This window comes from Ovis canadensis, chromosome 18, assembly GCF_042477335.2.
Source record: "Ovis canadensis isolate MfBH-ARS-UI-01 breed Bighorn chromosome 18, ARS-UI_OviCan_v2, whole genome shotgun sequence".
In the NCBI taxonomy this organism is placed as follows: Eukaryota; Metazoa; Chordata; class Mammalia; order Artiodactyla; family Bovidae; genus Ovis; species Ovis canadensis.
Genome location: NC_091262.1, coordinates 42,162,635 through 42,186,506, shown reverse-complemented (window position 1 = coordinate 42,186,506; position 23,872 = coordinate 42,162,635). Strand labels below are relative to the sequence as shown.

Below are 23,872 nucleotides of genomic sequence, written 5' to 3'. Positions count from 1 at the left end.
CTCTTTGTCGTGGACTTGCCAGACCCAACTCCAGTCCAGACTGCATGGAGCATGGGGATCAGCGCCCCTACTGTCCTGTCACATAGAAACCCAGCTCTCTAGGCTGGCAGGGATGCTGCCAGGGTTGCCTCCCCCTTCTTGTCAACTGCATGTAGTCACGTGTACCCTTGGTGGGGTCTCCTTGCCGCTTGTGGGAAATGCCAGCTCCTGCCCTCAAAGTGGTGGCACCCTTTGAAATGTACTCTATGGACTTTGAAATACAGGGACTTATTCTTGGGGCCACGTTTTTCTGTGTCAGATGTTACCCTCCCACTGACCTGCCTCCTGGGCATGCCTTCCCCAAGCCCCCATCCAAGCAAACCTCCTTGTTCTCTGCTTCCCTTGTCTCCACCTGCTCTCAGCCCTCGTTCTCTGGTTCTTTTCTCATATATCGTCTCCTCCTCTAGGAGGAGAGAGGCTTTGAGGAGAGAGACATTCTCTCTATTCTTTCTTGTATCCCAGACATGCAGAATGGTGTGTGGCATCTAATAGAGAAATACAGTGGATGGTGAAGACCAGTGCTTTGTGTTCATGGCAGGTGCTGCTGCAGGCAGCTCTCCTGTGTGCCTTTGAGTAGCAATGTCTGAGGAAGTCTGCACACTGCTCTCTCCAGGTTCAGAGCCTGCCCCTCTTCTTTTTGGGGAGTGAGGAGGCTGTGGACAGTTATAACTTTTGGTCTAGGTATGAAGTGGGGATGTAGCTGAGAAGAAGGTGGGGCGTGCCCATTTATCTGCTCTCTGAGCCGTCTCCCCATGATTGTCCAGAAAGGTTCCACTGCAGCCAGAGTGTTGGGGTCATCCTGGCCCAGGGCCCCCTAGAAGGCTCTTCTGTGGTGTCCCTGAGGGATTCACTGACTTCTTTGGCATGGAGTGTCCTCATTCTAGCACTCAGTATCCTGTGTCCCAAGAAATCATACCCTGGGACATGAAACCCTGGCTTCTGGTGATGGGTACTGAAGGTTGGGTGAAGGGGAGTACAAAGCCCATAAGATGGTCCCCTCCCCCCAAATAGGGGCTGGAAACAACACCATTTTAGTGTTTCATGGCTCCTGTGTGGTTTGTTTGCCTTCTGTGCCAGCTGTCACTCTTTCTGTGCTGACCGCTGGTGGCACCACGATTTGCAGGTCACAGTAAATGCACCATTGTTGCATCACCGAGCCGGGGAGGTTTAAGTGTATAATTAAGGGTGATGCAACCCAAGCATTAAGAATTCGGTGTTGACTGTTGGTTAACTGTGTGCTTTGTGTTGAGATAGTGCTGGTTAAAGTATTAAACATTGTGAACATTCTGATCATGCTTTCTAAGGATTCAGATGATTAAAATGAAAACAATTGCAATAGCAGTGGCAGCATCGCCCAGACCTCACTGAAAAAGACAGAATGACCATGAAATTTTAACAACAGATAAAAAGAGGCACGGGGACCAGGAGGACTGGATCAGGAAGAGCAGGTGACCCAAAGAGAGCCTAGAGTGCAGCAGCCAGAATGGAGCGGGAGCAGGGCATGGGGAGGGGGCTGCGGAAGGGCAGAGGGGAGCCCACCACCTGGAGCTGAGATAGGCAGGTATTTCCCAGTCAAGCAAAAGTCCCCCATCTCCGCTAAAGACACCAATATGCAGTTGAGACTAGCTGGTGTGGAAGAATCTCTGGCAGGCCACAGGAATGCAATACGACCTTATTGCCCGACTACTCTATGAAACTAAGGAAGGTTACATTTCCCAGTCCAGAAGTTGCAATAATATGCCACGTGGGCAAGAAAGAGGAAATCTCCCTGGCAGACGTGTTGAGCCGTGTGGCTTAGGTCTGATCCTATCAGGGCTTGTCCAACATCTGCTTCTGCAGTAGGTCAGGGGTGCGTCAGTTCGGGGCAGCAGAAGTGTTCTACCCAGCTGTGAGGTGTTTTGATTTAAAAATTGACATTTCAGATCATCTTCATTTCTGTGGCTCAGACCATAAAGAGTCTGCCTGCAATGCAGGAGACCTGGGTTTGATCCCTGTGTCAGGAAGATTCCCTGGAGAAAGAAATGGCAATCCACTCCAGTATTCTTGCCTGGAAAATCCAGATGGAGGAGCCTCACGGACTATAGTCCATGGGGTTGCAGAGTCAGGCATGACTGAGCAAGTAACACTTTCCTTGGTTTCTGTGAAGTTTTAAATGATATCTCAGTAAGCAAACAGTGCAAGGTTGTTGATATCTTGTCCTACTCTGTTTATCTGTCTGTTCAGTAGACAGAGCAAATGTGAATCCCAGTTAGTCTGAGTGAAGAAACTGAAATGGTCTCACATGCTACATGGCTGCACACCTCATACACAACACTCCTAAAAAGATTCACCTGAGATGCTTTCCAAAAGCAAGTGTTTGGTTACTTTTCAGCTTCCTCAGAATATTTAAAAGCACTTAATGCAATGTTTGCATTTATAGAAAGACAAAGAGATTGTCAACCCAATGGCTGGTGGTGTTCTCAGGCATGATGTAATGTTAAAACTTTGACCTGACATAAAATAGTATTCCCTGCACTGTCACCCCCCAAATCCTTTTTCCAAAGTGCAGATAAAAGGCATGTTCTTCTCTGATTTGGACACACATTGAGGATGAGAATGGAGAAAAGAGGTCTGAATATTTGTATGCTATTTCTTCAGAACTGCTTGATGGTCTTTGACGACGTGTAAGAAACCAATGAAAAGACAGAGCAATTGCACCTAAGTTGTTTGCTGTTATGTTTAGGCTGAGGCAAAAACTCATATGGTGAGATGACGACTCATTTTTTAATAACTGCTTAAAATTAAGTCATCAGATAAGGGCAACTTTCTCAACTAAACTAAAACTTTTTTCCCACAAGTTCAAATTATATCTTTGCTTTAAAACTATTTTCTCTGAGAGAGGTGTAACTTATCCATTTGGGTAGTTTAAAAATGATAATGGGCCTTGGGAAGCATTACTATGGACAAAGCTAGTAGAGGTGATGGAATTCCAGTTGCATATTTCAGATCCTAAAAGATGATGCTGTTAAAGTGCTGTACTCAATATGCCAGCAAATTTGGAAAGCTCAGCAGTGGCCAGAGGACTGGAAAAGGTCAATTTTCATTCCAATCCCAAAGGAAGGCAATGCCAAAGAATGCTCAAACTACCACACAATTGCACTCATCTCACATGCTAGTAAAGTAATGCTCAACATTCTCCAAGCCAGGCTTCAGCAATACGTGAACCGTGAACTTCCAGATGTTCAAACTGGTTTTAGAAAAGGCAGAGTAACCAGAGATCAAATTGCCAACATTGGTTGGATCATAGAAAAAGCAAGAGAGTTCTAAGAAAACATCTGCTTCATTGACTACACTAAAGCTTTTGACTGTGTGGATCACAACAAACTGTGAAAAATTCTTAAAGAGATGGGAATACCAGACCACCTTACCTGTCTCCTGAGAAATCTATATGCAGGTCAAGAAACAACAGTTAGACTGGACATGGAACAACAGACTGATTCCAAATTGGGAAAGAGTATGTCAAGGCTGTATGTTGTCACCCTGCTCATTTAACTTATATGCAGAGTACATCATATGAAGTGCCAGGCTGGATGAAGCACAAACTGGAATAAAAATTGCTGGGAAAAAGATCAATAACCTCAGATATGCAGATGACACCACACTTATGGCAGAAAGCAAAGAGGAACTAAAGAGCCTCCTGATGAAAGTGAAAACCGAGAGTGAAAAAGCTGTCATAAAACTCACCATTCAAAAAAATGAAGATCATGGCCTCTGGTCCCACCATTTCATGGCAAACAGATGGGGAAACAATGGAAACAGTGACAGATTTTATTTTCTTGGGCTCCAAAATCACTGTAGATGGTGATTACATCCATGAAATTAAAAGACGCTTGCTCCTTGGAAGAAAGGCTATGACAAACTTAGACAGCATATTAAAAAGCAGAGAGATTAGTTTGCCCACAAAATCGAAGTCATGGTTTTTCCAGTAGTCATGTATGGATGTGAGAGTTGGACCATAAAGAAAGCTGAGTGCTAAAGATTAATGATTTTGAACCGAGGTGTTGGAGAAGACTCTTGAGAGTCCCTTGGACAGCAAGGAGATCAAACCAGTCAATCCTAAAGGAAGTCAGTCCTGAATATTCATTGGAAGGACTGATGCTGAAGCTGAAGCTCCAGTGCTTTGGCCAACTAATGTGAAGAACTGACTCATTAGAGAAGACCCCAATGCTGGGAAAGATTGAAGGCAGGAGGAGAAGGGGGCAATAAAGGATGAGATGGTTGGATGGCATCACCGACTCAATGGACATGAGTTTGAGCCAGCTCTGGGAGTTGGTGGTGGACAGGGAAGCCTGGTGTGATGCAGTCCATGGGTTCATAAAGAGTCAGACACAACTGAGGAACTGAACTGAACTGAAGAATGATAGTCAAGCTTTGCACAGTGGCAGTATCATAACCAGTGAGGTTTACAAGGTATGATTATTGCTAATTGAAAAAAAAAAAAGATAGACAAACTTAAATGTAAAATGTAAAACTATAGAACTTCTAGAAAACAATGTAAGAGAAGATCTTCAGGACTTAGAACAGGGCTGGAAACTCTTAGACTTGATACTCAAAGTGTGATTCATAAGAGGGAAAAATTGATAAGTTCTAATTCATCAAACCAGCCTTTGCTCTGGGAAAGAGTCTGTTGAAAGGATTCAGATAAGCTATTTACTGGAAAAAAATGTTTGCAAACCAGGAATCCAACAAAGTGCTTATATCCAGACTGTTTAAAGAACTCTCAAAATAACAGTAAAGAAAAATTTGTTGGGAAAGTGGGGGAATTTCCTGGCAGTTCGGTGGTTAGGACTTTGCACTTTCAGGGCCAAGAGCCTGGGTTCAGTTCCTGGTCAGGAATGAAGATCTTGTGATGTGGCCAAAAAAAACAAAAACAAAAACACCCCACACCTGACAAGCTGTTCAATATCATTAGCCATTAGGGAAATGCAAACTAAAACCATCTAAGATACCATTACACACTTAGTCATCAGAGTGGCTAAAGGGTAACCTATGGACAATACTGAAGACGCAGAGTATCTGGATCCCTCAGTCACTGCTGTGAGGATGTAAAGTGGTGCAGCTTCCCTGGAAAATAGGTGGGCAGTTCCTTTCAGAACTAAACGTGGACTCACTGTAGGGACTCAGCTTTTGAATTCTTGGGCATTTATCCCAGAGAAGTGAGGAGTTATTTCCATGCTGAGGTCAGTACACAGACACTCATAGTGGGTTTGCCCATGACGGTATCCTTCAGTGAGTGATGGTTGAGCAGACTGTGCTCCATCCATACCATGGACACCACTCAGCACCAAGAAGGAACGAGCGTCTGGGATGTGCTGCAGCTTGTGGAAATCTCAGGGAAACTGTGCCAAGTGAAAAAAGCCAGTTCTGAAAGCTTACATACCTTGTGATTACATGTATGTAATATTTGTGAAGTAATGTAATTACAGAGATGAAGATCAGATCGCTAGTTGCCGGGTCAGGGAATGGGGGACAGGATGGGTGTGGTTATGAAGGGCTGATAGGAAGCAGCCCTGTGGGAAAGGCCGAGTATGAGTGAATGTCTTGGGGGGGGCGGTGGTTGTGGTTAAAACAAGCAGCATAGAGCAGGCACCCATGCACAGACAGCTCATGAAATCCAGACAGTCTCTGGTTGTCCTATGTGCATTTTTGGTAGCAGCGTTGTCCTGGGGATATGTTTGGTGTTGACCTCAGTGTGGTCAGGGTGAAGGCAACATGAAACTTCCCTGTACATTGCTTTGCAGTTTCTCCTGAATCTGTAATTGTTTCAAAATGAAGAGTTTTTTTTTTAATAAAACAGTGGATCTTTTAGATGTAGCTCATTTGATGAATTTGTAGATGCAGACAACCTGATTAACAAGCCTGTAGATATGAAGTGGGTGGACATTTTTGGAGAGGTGGAAATGAATTACTACAAGTCTGAAAACCTGCTCTTTTTTGTTGAGAGGAAAGCTTGATGTCCTGTGGGCTTGACAAAGGCAGGCAGGTATTATAGGGAAAGGAAACAGAGTAATGATACTAATACCCTATGGTGTCATGGAGCAGAAAGGAACAGGACATGTGTGTGTGTGTGTGTGTGTGTGTGTGTGTGTATGGTAGTTAAATAGTAGTGGCTCAGATGGTAAAGAATCTGCCTGCAGTGCAGGAGACCCAGGTTTGATTCCTGGGTCAGTCAGGAAGATCCCCTGGAGAAGAAAATGGCAACCCACTCCAGTATTCTTACCTGGAGAAGCTCATGGACAGAGGAACCTGGAGGGCCACAGTCCATGGGATTGCAAAGAGTCGACATGACTGAAGTGACCTAGCATGCAGGAAGAGAAGTAAAACCAAAAATAGTCCAAAGGTCCATGAAAAAATGAAAATGATACATAACAAAACAACTACTTACTGAAAAAGAGGCAATAGAGGAGGAACAGAGGAACAAAACACAGAGTCGTATAGAAAATAAATATCCAGATGGCAGAGATACTTCCAACTAGATAAGTTATAAAACTAAATGTGCATGGATTAAACACTCCAATCAAAATTCACAGATTGTCAGGCTGGATTTTTAAAAAAGTCCGTTAGATTCAAAGAGGTTGAAAGTAAAAGAATGGGAAAGACATATCACGCAAACAGTGATATTATTACATATTTCTCATGTATCATTTTTCTCCTGTTAATTACTACTGATTGCCACTCAAATTCCATTGTTTGTTTTATTTAAATAATAACATTTATGTAACAGAAAGAGAAATAATGCAGAATAATATAATTTCTATAAGTACCTATTTTTTAGGTTAAAGCAATAATATGTGTATAATTACTTATTAAATGTTATATTATTATGGTTTTTTATCTGTTATTGCTGTGTCCTGGATTGACTCTCTAAAAGTTGGTCATTACAAGAATAGCTTCTCTTAACAATAGTCGGAGAAGCACAAGTTAAGTCCAGCTGGAACTGTGTTTCCATTGTGGGGGATGGGGATGGTGAAGAGTAAGCAAGTACTTGGATATCTCTTTGTTCCTCCTGACACTGCAATGTGAGGGGTGACCCTGAGAGGTGTGTTTCTCCCTTAGTAAGAGAGCATTCTGGTTTTAGTACCATATTTTAAAGGTATTCTTTTAAAATTATTTATTTATTTAGCAGAAATTAACACAGTGTTGTAAATCAACTATATTTCAGTTTTACAAGTATGCTTGAGTTATCTGAATATGGCCTCGTACCTAACAAAAGCAGGAGTATGAAAAAGAAAAACTGGAAAAAAAATCAACAGATATTATTTCTGGCACATACTAAGAGATATATAAATATTTGTAAAAAATTAAGTGTTAGTCACTCAGTCATGCGACCCCATGAACTACAGTCCACCAGGTTCATCTGTCCGTAGGATTTCCCAAGCAAGAGTACTGGAGTGGGTGGCCATTCCCTTCTCTAGGAGATCTTCCTGGCCAGGGATAGAACCTGGCTGGCTCTCCTGCATTGCAGGCAATTCTTAGTGTCTGAGCCACCAAGGAAGAAATATTTGCTGAGGATTAATTAGTGAAAAAGTTGGCTTAAAGCTCAACACTCAGAAAATGGCATCTGGTCCCATCACTTCATGGGAAATAGATGGAGAAACAGTGGAAGCAGTGTCAGACTTTATGTTTTTGGGCTCCAAAATCACTGCAGGTGGTGACTGCAGCCATGAAATTAAAAGACGCTTACACCTTGGAAGAAAAGTTATGACCAAACTAGATAGCATATTCAAAAGCAGAGACATTACTTTGCTGACTAAGGTCCGTCTAGTCAAGGCTATGGTTTTTCCAGTAGTCATGTATGGGTGTGAGAGTTGGACTGTGAAGAAAGCTGAGCGCCGAAGAATTAATGCTTTTGAACGGTGGTGTTGGAGAAGACTCTTGAGAGTCCCTTGGACTGCAAGGAGATCCAACCAGTCCATTCTGAAGGAGATCAACCCTGGGATTTCTTTGGAAGGAATGATGCTGAAGCTGAAAGTCCAGTACTTTGGCCACCTCATGAGAAGAGTTGACTCATTGGAAAAGACTCTGATGCTGGGAGGGATTGTGGGCAGGAGGAGAAGGGAATGTCAGAGGATGAGATGGCTGGATGGCATCACTGGCTCAATGAACGTGAGTCTGAGTGAACTCCGGGAGTTGGTGATGGACAGGGAGGCCTGGCGTGCTGCGATTCATGGGGTCGCAAAGAGTCGGACACGACTGAGCGACTGAACTGAACTGAACTGAATGAGTGAATGAGTGAAAAGTATGTGAAGTGTTGCTACATTTTCCAATCCAGCTAATTGTGTAGACTGTCTCTAAAAGGGAATTAGGAGAATACAGATTAGAAATCTTTTTAAAATCACTGTTCTTAGTTGATTTAAATTGATTATATGTATAGGAATATCCTTTTCTGTGCTATTTTAGGCTCCTGTTCCTTGCTGACTTAGGATATCAGAGAAGTGAATTTGGCTTTGTCAGAATGTTTCCAAACAACCCAGCCAGGAAACCACACCCTTTCAAAACATACTCTCACATACAGATTTAAATTAAGTTGGATTTTTATGTGTTTTTTAATTTGCCCAGTTGTTATAAAACTTTTCATTTTATATAAATATGTACTCTCTTGTGGAAATATTAATCACATTTAACAGTGAACTGGTCTAATGTTAGCTTCTCACAGAAACAAAGTATATGGTTTTATAATACGTATATTTCCCAAACTTGTAAGACCTCCAAATAACCACATCCCACAGTGGCCTCCTGGCCTCAGGAATGAAAAGGATCTTCAGTTTTTGACTGTTCAGATCACTGAAAGTCACAGCTGGAAAGGGTCTTAGAATTAATCCAGCCCTGCCCCACCCACACGAATCCCTTGGAGTCAACCCCCATCTCACACCCCCACTGCTGTGTAGATAAGGAAACGTTAGTCCCAGAAGACCTTTTCCAGATATTTCCATCACGTTCTCTTTGATGCTTTCAGCATGTGTGTCCACACTTTGTTAGCCAAAGAGAACATTTGTTTTAGTTTTAAGTAGAAAGATAATGAGTTAATGGCTTTTCCTAGCCCTTTGTGTGGCCCTTTCCAGAAGAGAAGGCAGAGCTGCCAGGAGCTCAAAGCCTCTCCCAGGTGAGGGATATGTCTGGGGCCCTTAGTTCCTGGTGTACCTTCAGCTCAGCCTCAGATTTCCATGTGTCCTCTGTAAGTGTAATTTCACAGGTAACAAAGCAGCCACCACTTAAAAAAAAATTTTTTTTGAAAGTCTGTTCTTCCCCAAAATATTGTTAAAGTTGCATAATGTTGATCCAAATCCATAGTCCATAAACGCTTTTACAAGCATTTGAGTGAGTGAAGTCGTTCAGTCGTATTCGGCTCTTTGCAACCCAGTGGACTGTAGCCTACTAGGCTCCTCTGTCCATGGGATTTTCCAGGCAAGAGTACTGGAGTGGGTTGCCATTTCCTTCTCCAGGAGATCTTCCTGACCCAGGAATCGAACCTAGGTCTCCCGCATGGTTTACAGCATTTACTGAATAATAATTTGCTAATTCAAAATAGTATAAAATTTAGTTATTTACTTTCAAGATTCTTGTGCTTTAAAAAAATGTGCTTATAGGGACCTTCCCTAGTGGCTCAGTGGTAAAGAATTTGCCTGCCAATGCAGGAGACACGGGTTCGATCCCTGATCCAGGAAGATCCCACCTGCCACGGAGCAACTAAGCCTGTGCGCCACAACTGTTGAGCCTGTACTCTGGGGCCTGGGAACCACAACTGCTGAGCCCAAGTGCCACAACTACTGAAGCCCGTGCATCTAGAGCCTGTGTTCAGCAACAGAGAACCCACTGCAATGAGAAACCTGTGCACTGCAACTAGAGAATAGCCGTGGATGACTGCAACTAGAGAAAAGTCCCCATGGCAACGAAGACCCAACACAGCCAAAAAGAAATAAACAAACAAACAAAAAATGTACTTACAAAAAACCATACTGCACCTTTAAAAATATAAATGAAGAGACTGGATAAATTAGCATGTAAATGTGGTGGCAAGGGTGTGAAAAGTGATTCTAATGTACTGAAAATAGTCATAGTCACCAAAAATTAAAGGAGCAAATCAACTTTCAAATATTTCCAAATAAATAGCTATTATGGAGAAATATTTGGAGAAATATTTAACTATGTTGAAATTTTCTTTTATGAGTGCAATATTTCGCTAATGACACTAAGATGAGCTACACAGTCCTTACGAAGATCAATTTAAAGCTGTGTAAATCAGCTAAATTGATCATAGTTTAAAATCTTTTCATATTTTCTTTTAGTAAAAAATACCTTAGCTGAAGCATCCCTGTGTACCTCAGTGACTTTGCCTAGTTTATCCATGATGCCCTGAGCACTCTCTAATTAATCCCATGAATCCATCATCTGCTGGTGAACATCTGTCGTAAAGAGGAGACATGATCTGTTCTTGGGGTTCACAGGGTGAAATCTGCCCTGTTGGAAGGTGGCCCAGATGTGTTCCTGGGTACCAGGCAGTCGCAGCGCGGCCCTAGGGGGAGGGAGGGTCAGGCAGGCTCTCTATAGCACTGGCTAGTTGGGTGTGTCTGAGGAGACAGGCAGGGCCATCCGCCAACCATCCCAAAGGCTTTTGTGTCACGTCTGATCATGGTGACCAGGGTCACAGCCAGACCTTTTTAGTCCTGAAAAGAAAAATGTTCCCTTAGTTTATCTGGCATACTTGCCTTTATCTGTGGAGGGACTGATTGGTTTTTTAGCTCTTCTTGGCATGAGGGAGCCTCTTCTTCAGGCCTCTTCTTTTTATACATACAAAAGGAGGCAGACTACTCAAGCCTGCCCTGTCTCTAGAGCAGTTTCAGTGCATCATTTTCCAGTGCTCTGAAACTCCCTTTCAGATACCCTGACAGAGTGCGTGCCTTTGCCCCACAGTACTAAGAAGCTGGTGATGTTTTGCATATGTTTGTGTAGTACTCCTACAGGTTTAGTTTACATATCAGTTTGTCCTTGCTTTGTAACCGGCCACCCCCATACTTAGCATCTTTAAACATAATCATGGTTCTGTGGGCTCTCTGTTTGGGCTCAGATGAGCTGAGTAGTTCCTTTTGCTAGACTCACCTGGGCTCACGCAGATGCCATCAGCCTGTGACTTGGCTGGGACTGTGGATCTAGAATTTCCTTGCTCGTATGTCTGGAGGCCGGCAGACTGTCAGCCCAAGCATCTCATTTCTTTCCCCTGTGACCGCTCCTGCAGGCTAACCTGGGTTCCTTCCTGTGGGTTGCAGGGGTGTCTGCAACGAGAGAGAGCAAGCCAGGTGCTTTTCAGGCCTCTGCTCGTGCTGTGTTCGCCCTTTGGAACAAGTCATGCTGCTGCCCAGATTCAAGGGGGAAAAGGACTCTCCCTCATGCCAAGAAGAGCTGCCATGTCACATTGCAGTGGGACATCCAAAGGGATTCTGCAGGAATTTATGACAGTTATTTGCAATGTATCTACCTGTGCTCATGGGTGTATTTTCATAACAGATTTCAAATGCATACCACCATTCAAACCTACCCTGAAGTAGAAAGAATAACGCATTAAACCTCTTATATGCCCATCATTTGGATTCAACAATTTTCAATATTTTGCTGCCTGTTTTTTGGCCTCTGTTTTAAAAGTTTTCTCTTTGCTAAAGTATTTTCAAGCAAGTCCCATGGTGCTGTTTCAGCTCTGCATGTTTCAATATGCCTCCCCTGAAAAAGGAGACCTTGCTTAGGTAGCCGCTAGCGTGGTCATGTCGTGGTATTCTCAGCACTTAGTCCATAATTAAAATTTCCCAGTTGTCTCTTTTTGCAGCAGGTAGATTTGAAAAGGATTCTGCCCACATAAAGTCTATAGCAGTCCCAACTTGCCTTTCTTTTCTTTTTGCCAATTGATCTGCTTTGAAGACTGGTCTGTTTTCCTACAAAGAACCTCCCGCATTCTGTATTTGTGTGGCTGCTTCCTTTTGGGATCATTTGACATGCATCTCTAGCTCCTGTACTTCCGTTTGTGAAAATTGCTTAGTGGGTGAATGTCATTCAGTGCCACTCCTGGAGCAGGTGTCCTTTTTAAAGAGGACCCACATGCTTCCAGTCTCGTCATGTGGAGAATTGTCTTACTTTCGTTGATGCTAACACTGACGGGTGGGCTGACCCTTTGATGATCATTACATGAATCTGTTATTTCACTTATTATAAGGCAATGATTTCCTAACTCTATCATTTCTTCCAGATTTTGTTAGCTGGAGTTTCTTTTATAAGGAACTTTCCTCATCAATTAGAGTCACTTAGTTATCTGCAGCATGTTCGGACAGCTGATCCTTTTAATTGATGGCTTACAGAATAAGGAGTTGGTGCACTAGTTATATCCAGAGCTACTCAATTCATAGTGGTTTGGGGTGTCTCTTTCTTTTTTCCCCACGTTTTTGATATTACAGCCAGACTTCAAAGATATGAAAGGTTCTAATCCACACCACTGCAATAAAGTGAATATCATAGTAGAGTCAGACAAATTATTTTATTTCCCAGTGCATACAAGAGATATGTTTACACTATACTGTAGTCTGTGTGCAATAATAGCATTGTGTCTGAAAAAACAATGTATATACCTTAATTTAAAAGTAGTTGGTTACTAAAAAATGCTAGCCATCCTTGACAGCCTTCAGTTTATAAAAAATGCAAAGTACAATAACATGAGGTATGCTTGTATTATGAACTCATCATGGGTTTTAGATATTCAGTGTGTTTCAATCATTTGCGTTTTTTTGAGGCTCAAATTGTTTTGTCTTTGGGCCTTGGGAGCTACTTGTTGGCTTCTGTCTCCCTTGGCACCATTACCCCTTGAGAGTGCCCTTGCTTTCCAGCACAGTATATCTCAGGATATCTGGGAGAGTAAGTAAGCGCTAGTCTTTCAGTCATATCCAACTCTGTGACCCCATGGACCATAGCCTGCCAGGCTCCTCTGTCCATGGGATTCTCCAGGCAAGAATACTGTAGTGGGTAGCCACCATCCTCCAGGGGTCTTCTTGACCCTGGATTTGAACCCACACCTACTGAATTGCAGGTAGAGTCTCTACCATCTGTGCCACCAGGGAAGCCCATCTCATATGTTTCTTGTGATCATCCATTCCTGGCTGGAGTGTAGGCAGTGGTTGGGCTCATTGCTGTTGAGTTTTTATTGTTTTTAGTCCTTTCTCTGGCAAGAGCTGGAAGACACATATATATAGTCAGCCTTCTGTATCTGTGGGCTCTTCATGTATTCACCCAGCTGCAGATAAAAAATACTCAGAAGAAAATTCCAGAAAGTTCCAAAAATCAAAACTTGAATTTTCTGCACACTAGCAGTTATTTACATAGCATTTACATTCTATCAGGTATTATAAGCATCTATTTCTGCTTTATTGACCATGCCAAAGCCTTTGTGTGGATCACAATAAACTGGAAAATTTTGAAAGAGATGGGAATACCAGACCACCTGACCTGCCTCTTGAGAAACCTGTATGCAGGTCAGGAAGCAACAGTTAGAACTGGACATGGACCAACAGACTGGTTCCAAATAGGAAAAGGAGTACGTCAAGGCTGTATATTGTCACCCTGCTTACTTAAATTCTATGCAGAATTTAAGAGAAGAGAGAAACGCCATGAGAAACGCCGGGCTGGATGAAGCACAAGCTGGAATCAAGATTGTCAAAAAAAATATCAATCACCTCAGATATGCAGATGGCACCACCCTTATGGCAGGAAGTGAAGAACTAAAGGGCCTCTTGATGAAAGTGAAAGAGGAGAGTGAAAAAGTTGGCTTAAAGTTCAACATTCAGAAAACGAAGATCATGGCATCTGGTCCCATCACTTCATGGGAAATAGATGGGGAAACAGTGGAAACAGTGTCAAACTTTATTTCTCTGGGCCCCAATATCACTGCAGATGGTGATTGCAGCCATGAAATTAAAAGATACTCCTTGGAAGGAAAGTTATGACCAACCTAGACAGCATATTCAAAAGCAGAGACATTACTTTGTCAACAAAGGTCTGTCTAGTCAAGGCTATGATTTTTCCAGTAGTCATGTATGGATGTGAGAGTTGGACTATAAAGAAAGCTGAAGTGAAAGTGAAGTCGCTCAGTTGTGTCCGACTCTTTGCGACCCCACGGACTGTAGCCAATCAGGCTCCTCTGTCCATGGGATTTTCCAGGCAAGAGTGCTGGAGTGGATTGCCATTTCCTTCTCCAGGGGATCTTCCCGACCCAGGAATCGAACCCCAGTCTCCTGCATTGCAGGCAGACGCTTTACCGTCTGAGCCACCAGGGAAGAGCTGAGCGCCAAAGAATTGATGCTTTTGAACTATGGTGTTGGAGAAGACTCTTGAGAGTCCCTTGGACTGCAAGGGGATCCAACCAGTCCATCCTAAAGGAAATGAGTCTTGGGTGTACATTGGAAGGACTGATGTTGAAGCTGAAACTCCAATATTTTGGCCACCTGATGCGAACAGGTGACTCATTTGAAAAGATCCTGATTTGGGGAAAGATTGAAGGCAGGAGGAGAAGGGGACAACAGAGGATGAGATGGTTGGATGACATCACTGACTCAATGGACATGAGTTTGGATAAACTCCAGGAGTTGGTGATGGACAGGGAGGCCTGGCGTGTTGCAGTTCATGGGCTCACAAAGAGTCGGACACGAGTGAGCAACTGAACTGAACTGAACTGAGAGGTGATATAAAGTGTATGGGAAGATGTGCATCGGTTTATATGCAAATACTGCACTATTTTTTATAAGGGACCTTCATGAATTTTGGTATCTGCAGGGAGTCCTGGTACATATAAATACATATATGTCTCTTTTTCTCTTAAGTATATTTTAAAAATCAAGTATAATTGATTTTTTAACTTAAGTTAGAATTGCAAAATTTTTATTTAACTTCTTTGCATTTTATACTCTTTTCTCTTTTCAATGAAAAGTTTTGGTTAGTGTATGTTAACATACACTATGTATTGATATATTAACTAATGTGTGAAAACATGTAATATTACTATTATTAGCATATACTAATGCTAATAATATATTGTATCAGCATTATTACTTTGAGATTATAATATACTTACATTTAACTTTGAACTATTATATACATAATGTGATAATGCTAATATTATAAATTATTGTAAATAATAACACATATATTAAGTATACTAATATATTAGGTAATACACAGATAAAACAACTCATTATATGTATTGGCACACTAGTGAGTTTGTAACAGTTTTAGATTAGTTAATGCACAGGCACACACACATAAATAAAAGTTTTGAAATAATAGTGCTGATATTATTAGTAACAGACTTGTTGTTCATTTGCTAAGTCCTGTCTGACTCTGCAACCCCATGAACTGCAGCACACCACGTTTTCCTGTCCTTCACCATCTCCCAGAGCTGGCTCAAACTCACGTCCATTGAGTCGGTGATCCCATCCAACCATCTCGTCCTCTTTTGCCCCCTTCTCCTCCTGCCCTCAATCTTTCCCAACATCAGGGTCTTTTCTGACTGGATGAAATTTAAGTTTTCTCCGTAGTGCCCTTTCCCGTAGAAAATATTCCACTGAGAATTCCATCAGAGTACTTTGGACAAGTCACTGAAAACCATTCTTTTCTTTGTATGGTTAAGGCACCAGATTAATCTATATATTCTCACCCCAGTTGGTTTTCAGTTTTTACAGATGCCTTTTTTCTTCTTGATTTCATTTTTTAAAAATATATAAAACATTTTTGTTTCCAAAGTCAAACCACAGTATAGAGTCTGCCTAGAAAAGTCTCTTTGTTACTAGTGTTACCTCCCTCCTCTGAAGGCAGGTCCTTTCATTTGTTCTTAGTTTTCCTTCCAGTGTTTCTTTTGCAAATATATTTCCTTTTAGAAATTATGTTAAATAGAAAAAAACTTACATCTTTTTCAATGAAGTTCCACTAGCTTTTCTATATTTTTTGGTTATTATTTGTTTTAAAAGACTCTTATTATAAAGGTTTTATCATACCTACCTGTGTCAAGTGTAAAAGAACAATCCAAACATTCTTTGGCAGATGACACTGTTTAGCTTCTTTTAAGAAACATATCTCTCTCTTCAATGAGTTTGGTACACTTGGGAAACAGACTGCAAACTAAAGTGAAATAGAAAGATTTCTTCTAATTTCCATTTGTTATCTGAGGCTGAGAAAATATCTCACAGAAGTTATTTTACAAAGATGAGTCTGAGAAAAAAAGTTCCTTGAATTAAACCATAATGAAAAATAATATGAAATAGAATATATATGTGTGTGTTTATATATACCTGAATATCTTTGCTGTACAGCAGAAACTAACACAATACTGTAAATTAACTATGTAAAGTGAAAGTCACTCAGTCATGTCCCCAACTCTTTGCAACCCCATGGGCTGTGCAGTCCATGAAATTCTCCAGGCCACAGTACTGGAGTGGGTAGCTGTTCCCTTCTCCAGGGGATCTTCCCAACCCAGGGATTGAACCCAGGTATCCCTCATTGCAGGCGGATTCTTTACCTTCTGAGCCAGCAGGGAAGCCCTGGTGTGTAGTTGAAGTCAACTATACTTCAATTAAAAAATAGCAAGATGAGAAAGACATTTTTAAAAAACTTACTAAGAACCATGAAACTCCAGGTGTACCCTGTGTATTGTCCTCTGTCAACTTAATTCATTCTCTGCCTCCTTCATAGTCATGCTCATAGACTTGAACTTGAGAAATTCTAGAGCCTCAAAATTAACATGGCCAAAATTGTGTTCATAAGATTTGGAAAGGAGGAGGCTTTGCAAAATTAGGAGAATATCAGAGAAATTAGAGTTGAAGTTGGTAGAACTTGATGCACTTTTGTTAGTAATGTTAGAAAATTATTATTTGCTTTTGACACATATACCAGAGTTATATAAAATGTTGACATTGGGGCAACTTGGATGAAGGGTATAAGGGAATACTTTGTACCATCTTTCCAGCTCTTCTATAAAGCTAAAATTGTTCCAAAGGAAATTTTATTTCACACACACACACACATACACACTTATACTTACATACACAGACAGTAAACTAAAAAGACTTAGAATGCATGAAATATAAAGGGATCCTTAGAGAACTTCAACAAAGTGGTAAGAGAAGTAACCCAACAGAAAAAAAGGATTAAATGAAATGCATGCCAAGTAATATACCATTTTTGTTTACCACACAGGCGAAATGTATAAGGTTAATATCAAGTGTTCATATGGGTGAGGGAGACAGGATAGGGTGACCTAGTACCCTTGGTTGGCAAGTTGACAGTATCAGTTTAAAATTTTTATTTTAGCTAGGTATGTGCATGTGTGTGCTCAGTCGTGTCCAACTCTTTGCGACCCCATGGACTGTAGCCCACCAGGCCCCTCCTTCCATGGGATTTCCCACGCATGAATACTTGAGTGAGTTGTCATTCCCTTCTCTAGAGGATCTTCCCCGCCCAGGGATCAAACCTGGGTCTCTGCATTGCAAGTGGATTCTTTACCCTCTAAGCCACTGGTGAAACCCTAGATACACTATGGTACATCCATACTGTGAAATGCTAGACAGCCATTTAAAAATCATGAGGTAGATTTTTATTGTTTGACATCATCTCCAAGACAAAAATATTAAGTGAAAAAATAAACTGTAAGATAGTAAATGTAGTCTATCATTTGTTTAAAGAAAACAGGCATTGCTGTATATCTACATGTTTCTCTCTTTCTCTTTTTCCATGTATATGCATACATAAATACGCAGAAAGCAATCTGGTATATACTCTCTAGTTAGATTTAATACTGTTATTCCTGGGTAGTGGGAATGGGCAGTGTGGGCTAGCTGAACTTTGAACATCTGTCTATAACTCAAGTCTTTTACATAATTGATCACAGAGACACAGGAGTGGGGCGGGGTAGGGAACGTCTCAGGCAGCTTGTCGTGAACAGAGAGAACGCTGTCTAGCAGGGGTCGACTCTGAGCTCCTTGTGTCCCTGTGGGGTCCAGTGCAGAGTGAAAATGTGGGATCCTTTGCTCAAAATACAGGACAAAGTATCATTAAAGGTGCATATGATTTATCATGTATCTTTGTATTGGGCAGGTTTTAGATGCAGAGATCAGAACTCATAGGAGGACTTAGCTGAATTACACACTTGATATGTCAGGGCTTGTTCCTGGAGTTGTCTCTCAAGCCAGTAGAAGAGACCAGCCTCGGCCAAGTCAGGACGGTTGAGGAGAGAGAGGACCGTACTCCTCACTCACAGGCACAGGGAGCACCCCTGGGCCTGGGGACAATCACAACCAGGACAGACCCTCAAGGACCCTGGGGGTCCCATTTGTCTGCTGGGCCTACCAGAACCTCCTCCTCATCAAACGCCTGACTGAAACAGCCGGGCTGGGCACAGAGTCTAGGGGAGCCAAGCTGCCACGTCCACAGTAGACAGCAGCCAGCAAGGATCCTTAAATCTCCAGGCTGGGAAGCCCGGGTACCTGAGTGGGGGCTGATCAAGAGGCTCCCCTCCTACCAAGGTGAGCGATGGCTTTGCTTACCCAGGATGCTGTGATACCAGCACTTGCCTATCCCGGTCAGGCAGGGAGGCACAGACTGCCTGGGAAGCCCTCCCCAGAGGCCGCAGGAGCCAGGGCCAGTGTGAGCTGAGGCCCCGGGTCTCCAGTGTGCCTTGCGTTGTCCAACCTTCAGTTACTAAACACAAATCCAAAATGAAAATTGTTCAGAGTCAGAGCATTAAACCCAGGTGCAGGGCTCTCCCAGCGCTGGGTTGTATAGCTGCAGTGCTGGCACACCTAGGAAGGTAGCCTGGGTGGGTCAGTGGGTTTTTTTTTTAAGATGGGAGACACTAGGGGAAGCATGAATTCTGAGAGGTAGAGTCCTTTAGCTGAGGGAGGACAAAGGTGATGGCGGGAGAACTGATAGGGCCAGCCCCCGAGATGGGATTCCTAACCCAGCGGGAGGGAGCCAGGAGAAAAGCAGGTGTTAGAGTGTGTGTGTGCATGCGCGCGCGCGCACACACACACGCATGCTCAGGCATGTCCAACTCTTTGAGACCCCATGGACTGTAGCTTACCAGGAGTTGGTTGTCATACCCTCCTCCAGGGGATCTTCCCAACCCAGGAATCGAACCCAGGTCTCCTGCATTGTAGGCAAAGTCTTTACCATCTGAGCCACCAGGGAAGCCCAAGAATACTGGAGTGGGTTGCCATTTCCTTCTCGGGGGATCTTCCCTACCCAGGGATTGAACCCACATCTCTTGTGTCTCCTGCATTGGGCGGCAGGGTCTTTACCACACTGTCTCCTGGGAAGCCCGAGGTTAGGGTCGGTGTGTCATATTTGTCAGGAAGATAAGGGCGTTTCCATTCCTCTGTTTCTGTTTTCTCTGTGAAATATGTGCTTGGGCTGGGAGGGGCCAGGGTGGGAGTGGTGGTTCAGTGATCATGATCACTGGGAGAGTGTAGAAGGCGGGGAACTGAACTGTGGAGAGGAGACTGTAGTCATGGGCTCCATGGGATTATGGACAGTAGGCTTGGCTGTGTGACATTCAGGAGCCTAAAGAGAGAGACCCTGCCGTGTCCTGCTCAGAGGAAGTACGGCCCCACTCTTTCTTAGGAGGAGCTCTTCCTAGGAAGGATTGTCGTTTATTCTGAATTGAATTTTAAAAGTCCTCTTTTTAGTGCTTCTCTGTCCTTTTAAAAAATGAAATGATATTGGTGATATCACGTAATGTTCTTTCGGTATTTTTGTTTTACTGTGGCAAAATCTATATAAAACTTACAGTTTTAACCATCTTTAAGTGTACAGTTCATGTTTATTTTTAAATGTCTTCACTTTGCAAAATAAAGTAAGATTAAAAATTGGTCATCCTATATTGTACCCCAAAGTGGTTTTGTGTGTGTGTGGGTGTGAAATTTTACTGGTCTGTGAAATGTAGAAACGCTATGAGCCTCACAAAGCATTTCTCTGTTTAAGTGTTACACAACACTTCAGAGGAAAACTCTGAAGCAATTTTTAGAGTTTTTAAGATACCCTGTAAGAATGAGAGTGGAATTATTTATTTTATATTGCTCTTCTGATGCTCTGAAAAAGTTCTCCTAATTCTAGTATTTTGTGTATATATCCTCTTTCGTGACATCATCAAGACTGTCTCCTTTTCTTCCGCAGTGCTATAATATTTCCCTTTTGTATTTCATGTGTAAACTCACCGCTCATACTATAACACATAACAGTTTTCTAAGGATATTTTTGGTAAGAGAAACATAAATACACTTATATAAAATGTGGGTATGGGTATAGTTGTTCACTTGGTCAAAGCCATTTTAATAAATGGTTCTAAAAGATTAATAAAGATTTTGTACACAGTTTTTTTTTTTTTTTTCAGTCTGAGCCACAGACACCAAAAATCCCACAGGAAGTTGTGTTTGTAAGTGTTGTGGTTTTTTAGTTTCCTATTCAGTTTGCATTAGATGACCAGAAATAGTCTGTGCAGTCAAAAGAGATTCTTGGTTAAAGCTTATTGTAATTCTGAAGGAGACTCTGAAATTTGCTTGTATTTCTTCTCAAGTAGTTGATCCAGAGGAGCTATAACAAGATCCATACATAGACATTAAAGTTGTGGTATCATGTGAAACTTTTTTTTTGATGTTCAGTGGATAAACTTCATTGTTAAAGGGGCAACTATCTGAAATTAGGCTTTATGGTTTCCACTTCTTATCAAAGCATTTTCTAAGAAATAAACTGTAGGAGTGGAGATAGGTTTTAAATTGACAACTAGGTTTTACCTTTATTTTTACAAATGACAAAAACTTTCTCTTCGTTCTTTAGAGAATTGGAGATGCATTAAAAATGTTGTACAGCTTAATTTGGATATTATAAATACCACTAGAAAAAAATTTTAAAGCATACAATTATTGAACTGTTTTTATTAATGTAATTTTTAAAGCATAGTATTCTCAAGCTTAAATTTCTTCCTTATTTTTAAAACCATGGCAAAAATAAAACTAAAATAAACTAAAACTGTCATCAGATATATTAGATCTTTGACATATCATTATGTAATCTAGCATTTAACAGGTACAGTAGGCCTGGTGAAAAGTGACAAATGAGGAAAGAGGAAAGGTCTCTGCGTTTGTTTTAAACATTTCCAGGTTTAGGTCTGTTAAAGGAATGGTATCTGGTTCTGGGCAGGTCATGCTGACTGCACATCTTATTAAATGGGTAGATTAATAAAGATAACGTGGAAGGTTTTTCCACGGTCATCTTTGAAAATAAAAAATAACGCCACATTGAAAAAAATATAAGAAAAATTTCATTACAGTTCTGAAGTGAATAAAACAAAAGTCACATCCAACATGACTTTAAAACAAAAGAGACTGTAATAATTTCTGTGGGGGGAGGGCAGGGTGAGGAAGATAAAAGAGAAAGGATTTGATTTGCAGAACACTTTTAGTTCCAGAAAAGCGGGAGACCTGGGTTTGATCCCTAGGTTGGGAAGATCCCCCGGAGAAGGGACCGGTTACCCACTCCAGTATTCTGGCCTGGAGAATTCCATGTACTGTATAGTCCATGGGGTCGCAAAGAGTCGGACATGGCTGAACAACTTTCACTTTAGTTCCGTAGCTTCAGGTTGCAAAATGTATGGTATTTTAGTTTGAAATTTTAATTCATTTTTGTGTATGATAGGCAGGTATTTCTTGGTTAACTTAGATTTTCCCAACAGTTGAATTCTAAAGAGGAAACTATCGTTTCTGCTTTTTTCCATTTCTTATGTACCTTTTGCTGCACTGTACTAGGTTCTTTAGGTTACCATTTGAGAGCTTCACGTTTTACAGAGTGCAGAACAACGAGGGCCGGAGAGGTTTCTGAAATACTCCTTGGTGTCTAGCGAGGCCGTCTGCACTGCGGGCCGGTCCCCCGGACACTGGACCCGACATCCTGGCGGCTCTGCCCACCGCGACCCCTTCCCCTTGCCACTGAGAATCCCAGCATTTTTGATGCCAAAAATATGCGTTTAGGATCCCTGTCTACATGGGCTGTTGAAGGTGGTGCTGGATCTCTATCAAGGCCTCGTGTGGGTGGGCCCTCGGGTGCCCATGACCCCGTGACCAGTGTTCGCGGGGCAGTCGGTCCGTCCACTACGACAGCCTGGCAGCACTTCCCAGCGAGGCTCAGGCAGGCGGGCAGCGGGGGTCGTGGCCTGGGGCATCTCTCTCCAAGTCGCAAAGGCTGGGTATGGGGGTGCTCGCTCCTCGGGGGCGCTTTCCGCCGGGCCGTGCAGCGAACAAACAGGAAACTCCGTCTCCAAGTTACTTCGGAAACTGGGCTTTTCCTTCCGCGACAAGGGGTCGCATCCGGACAGGAAGCAGACCGGCCGCTCGCCCCGCGCCCTCGTGGCCCCGCCCCTCCTGCTACGGCCCCGCCTCCGTCGATCGCACCGCCCCAGCCCCCACCCATAGGCCGGGCATGCTCAGTGGGCCGGGCCGGGCCGGGCCGGCAGGTTTGCGTGGTCGTCCGCGGTTGCCGGCGCCGGCTCAGCCCGCCGACGCCACGTCCCGTTGCTGCGGCTCGTTCCCGGAAAGTTACGTGCTAAAGCGTCCCCCGAAGAGCCGGCGGGCGGACTGCGGGCGGCGGAGGCCCCGAGGCGGCCGAGCGGCGTGCCGACGTGCCCGCGGCTTGGCTGCGGGCGTAGCGTTGGGAAGGAGGCGCCGGCCGGGCGCACCCCGCGGGGAGCCCCGGGCGGGGCGGGCGCGGCGCGGACTTTTGTCCGAGTTCAGTCCCCTCCCTGTGGGTTGGGCCTCTCCGGCGCCCCAGCCCCCGCCCGCTCGCTCCCGGGAGATGTTTATCTGGGCCGCGGCGTGAGGAACCGGCGGCTGGCGGCGCGGAGTCTCGGGTCCGAGAATCGTTGCGCGGCGCGGGAGAGACAAGATGTCCGCCAGGGCCGCGGCCGCCAAGGTGAGCACCGTGGGGAGTGTCCGCTGGGGGCCCTTCTCCCTGTGCCCGCGGGCTGCCGGGCGGGCCGTGGAGGGGGCGGGCGGCGGGGCCGGGGCCGGCCGGGGCCCGGGCAGGTGCACTGCTGCGGCGTCGCTGCCCGGTCCCGGCTCCAGCTCCGGCCCCGGCCCACGGCAGGAGGGAGAAGGGCGGGCGGGGACGCGCAACAGGTCCTGCCGGGAAGCCGGGCGCGGGGCGCGGCGGGCGGGCCGGGGCTACCCCGGCGGCTGCACTCTTTGCGGGAGTGGCTGGTCCCTGGCGAAACCGTGTGGTTTCGGTCTGATGTCACTGTCGCTGGTATGCGCGCGCCCGCGACACGGCTTTGGGACGGCACTCAGCCCCTGTGGAGTAGGTAGGATCTTTTCGCTGTTTTATTTAAGGTGACATTGGAAAAACTAACTTCCTAACACTTTTTAAGAGTTCAGTTCGAGTTACACTTTCAAAAATACCGCACAATGCCCTTAAAAATGGATAGTGAACTTTTAAAAATAAAAATTGACAAAGACCTGTGGGTTCGTTAAAAAACTAACGTTTTCCTATCAGTTTTTTCATATGCTTTGAAGTACTGTGCCATTTTCTCAGTGCTTTCAAGCCAGTTTGTATGTTACATGAAAAAGCTGAAGTTCCTAAAAATCAGTTGTCTCCTCTCCTTTTGTACGACTTAATCATTTCCACCGTAAACGGTTGCGGGGATACAGAAATATGAAGAGTAAAAAAATCTCTCTCAAAAATCAATTTATTACTTTAAGTAGCATCGGGTGCTTAAGCGGGTGCTGGTTTC

The 23,872-nt window shown here is 43.6% G+C and overlaps 1 protein-coding gene and 1 pseudogene across 6 annotated transcripts in view; both read left to right on the top strand.

Moving 5' to 3' along the window:
* The first annotated feature begins 4,445 nt into the window (after nucleotides 1-4,445).
* Nucleotides 4,446-4,526, top strand: LOC138424040 (U4 spliceosomal RNA; annotated as a pseudogene).
* A 17,989-nt stretch (nucleotides 4,527-22,515) lies between these two features.
* Nucleotides 22,516-23,872, top strand: part of TJP1 (tight junction protein 1) — a 113,263-nt gene continuing 111,906 nt past the window's right edge. For all 6 annotated transcript variants that reach the window (XM_069559613.1, XM_069559612.1, XM_069559611.1 and 3 more), the window contains exon 1: nucleotides 22,516-23,055. In XM_069559613.1, the coding sequence (XP_069415714.1) occupies nucleotides 23,029-23,055 (27 nt within the window). In that variant the 5' untranslated portion in view covers nucleotides 22,516-23,028. The remainder of the gene's footprint in view (nucleotides 23,056-23,872) is intronic.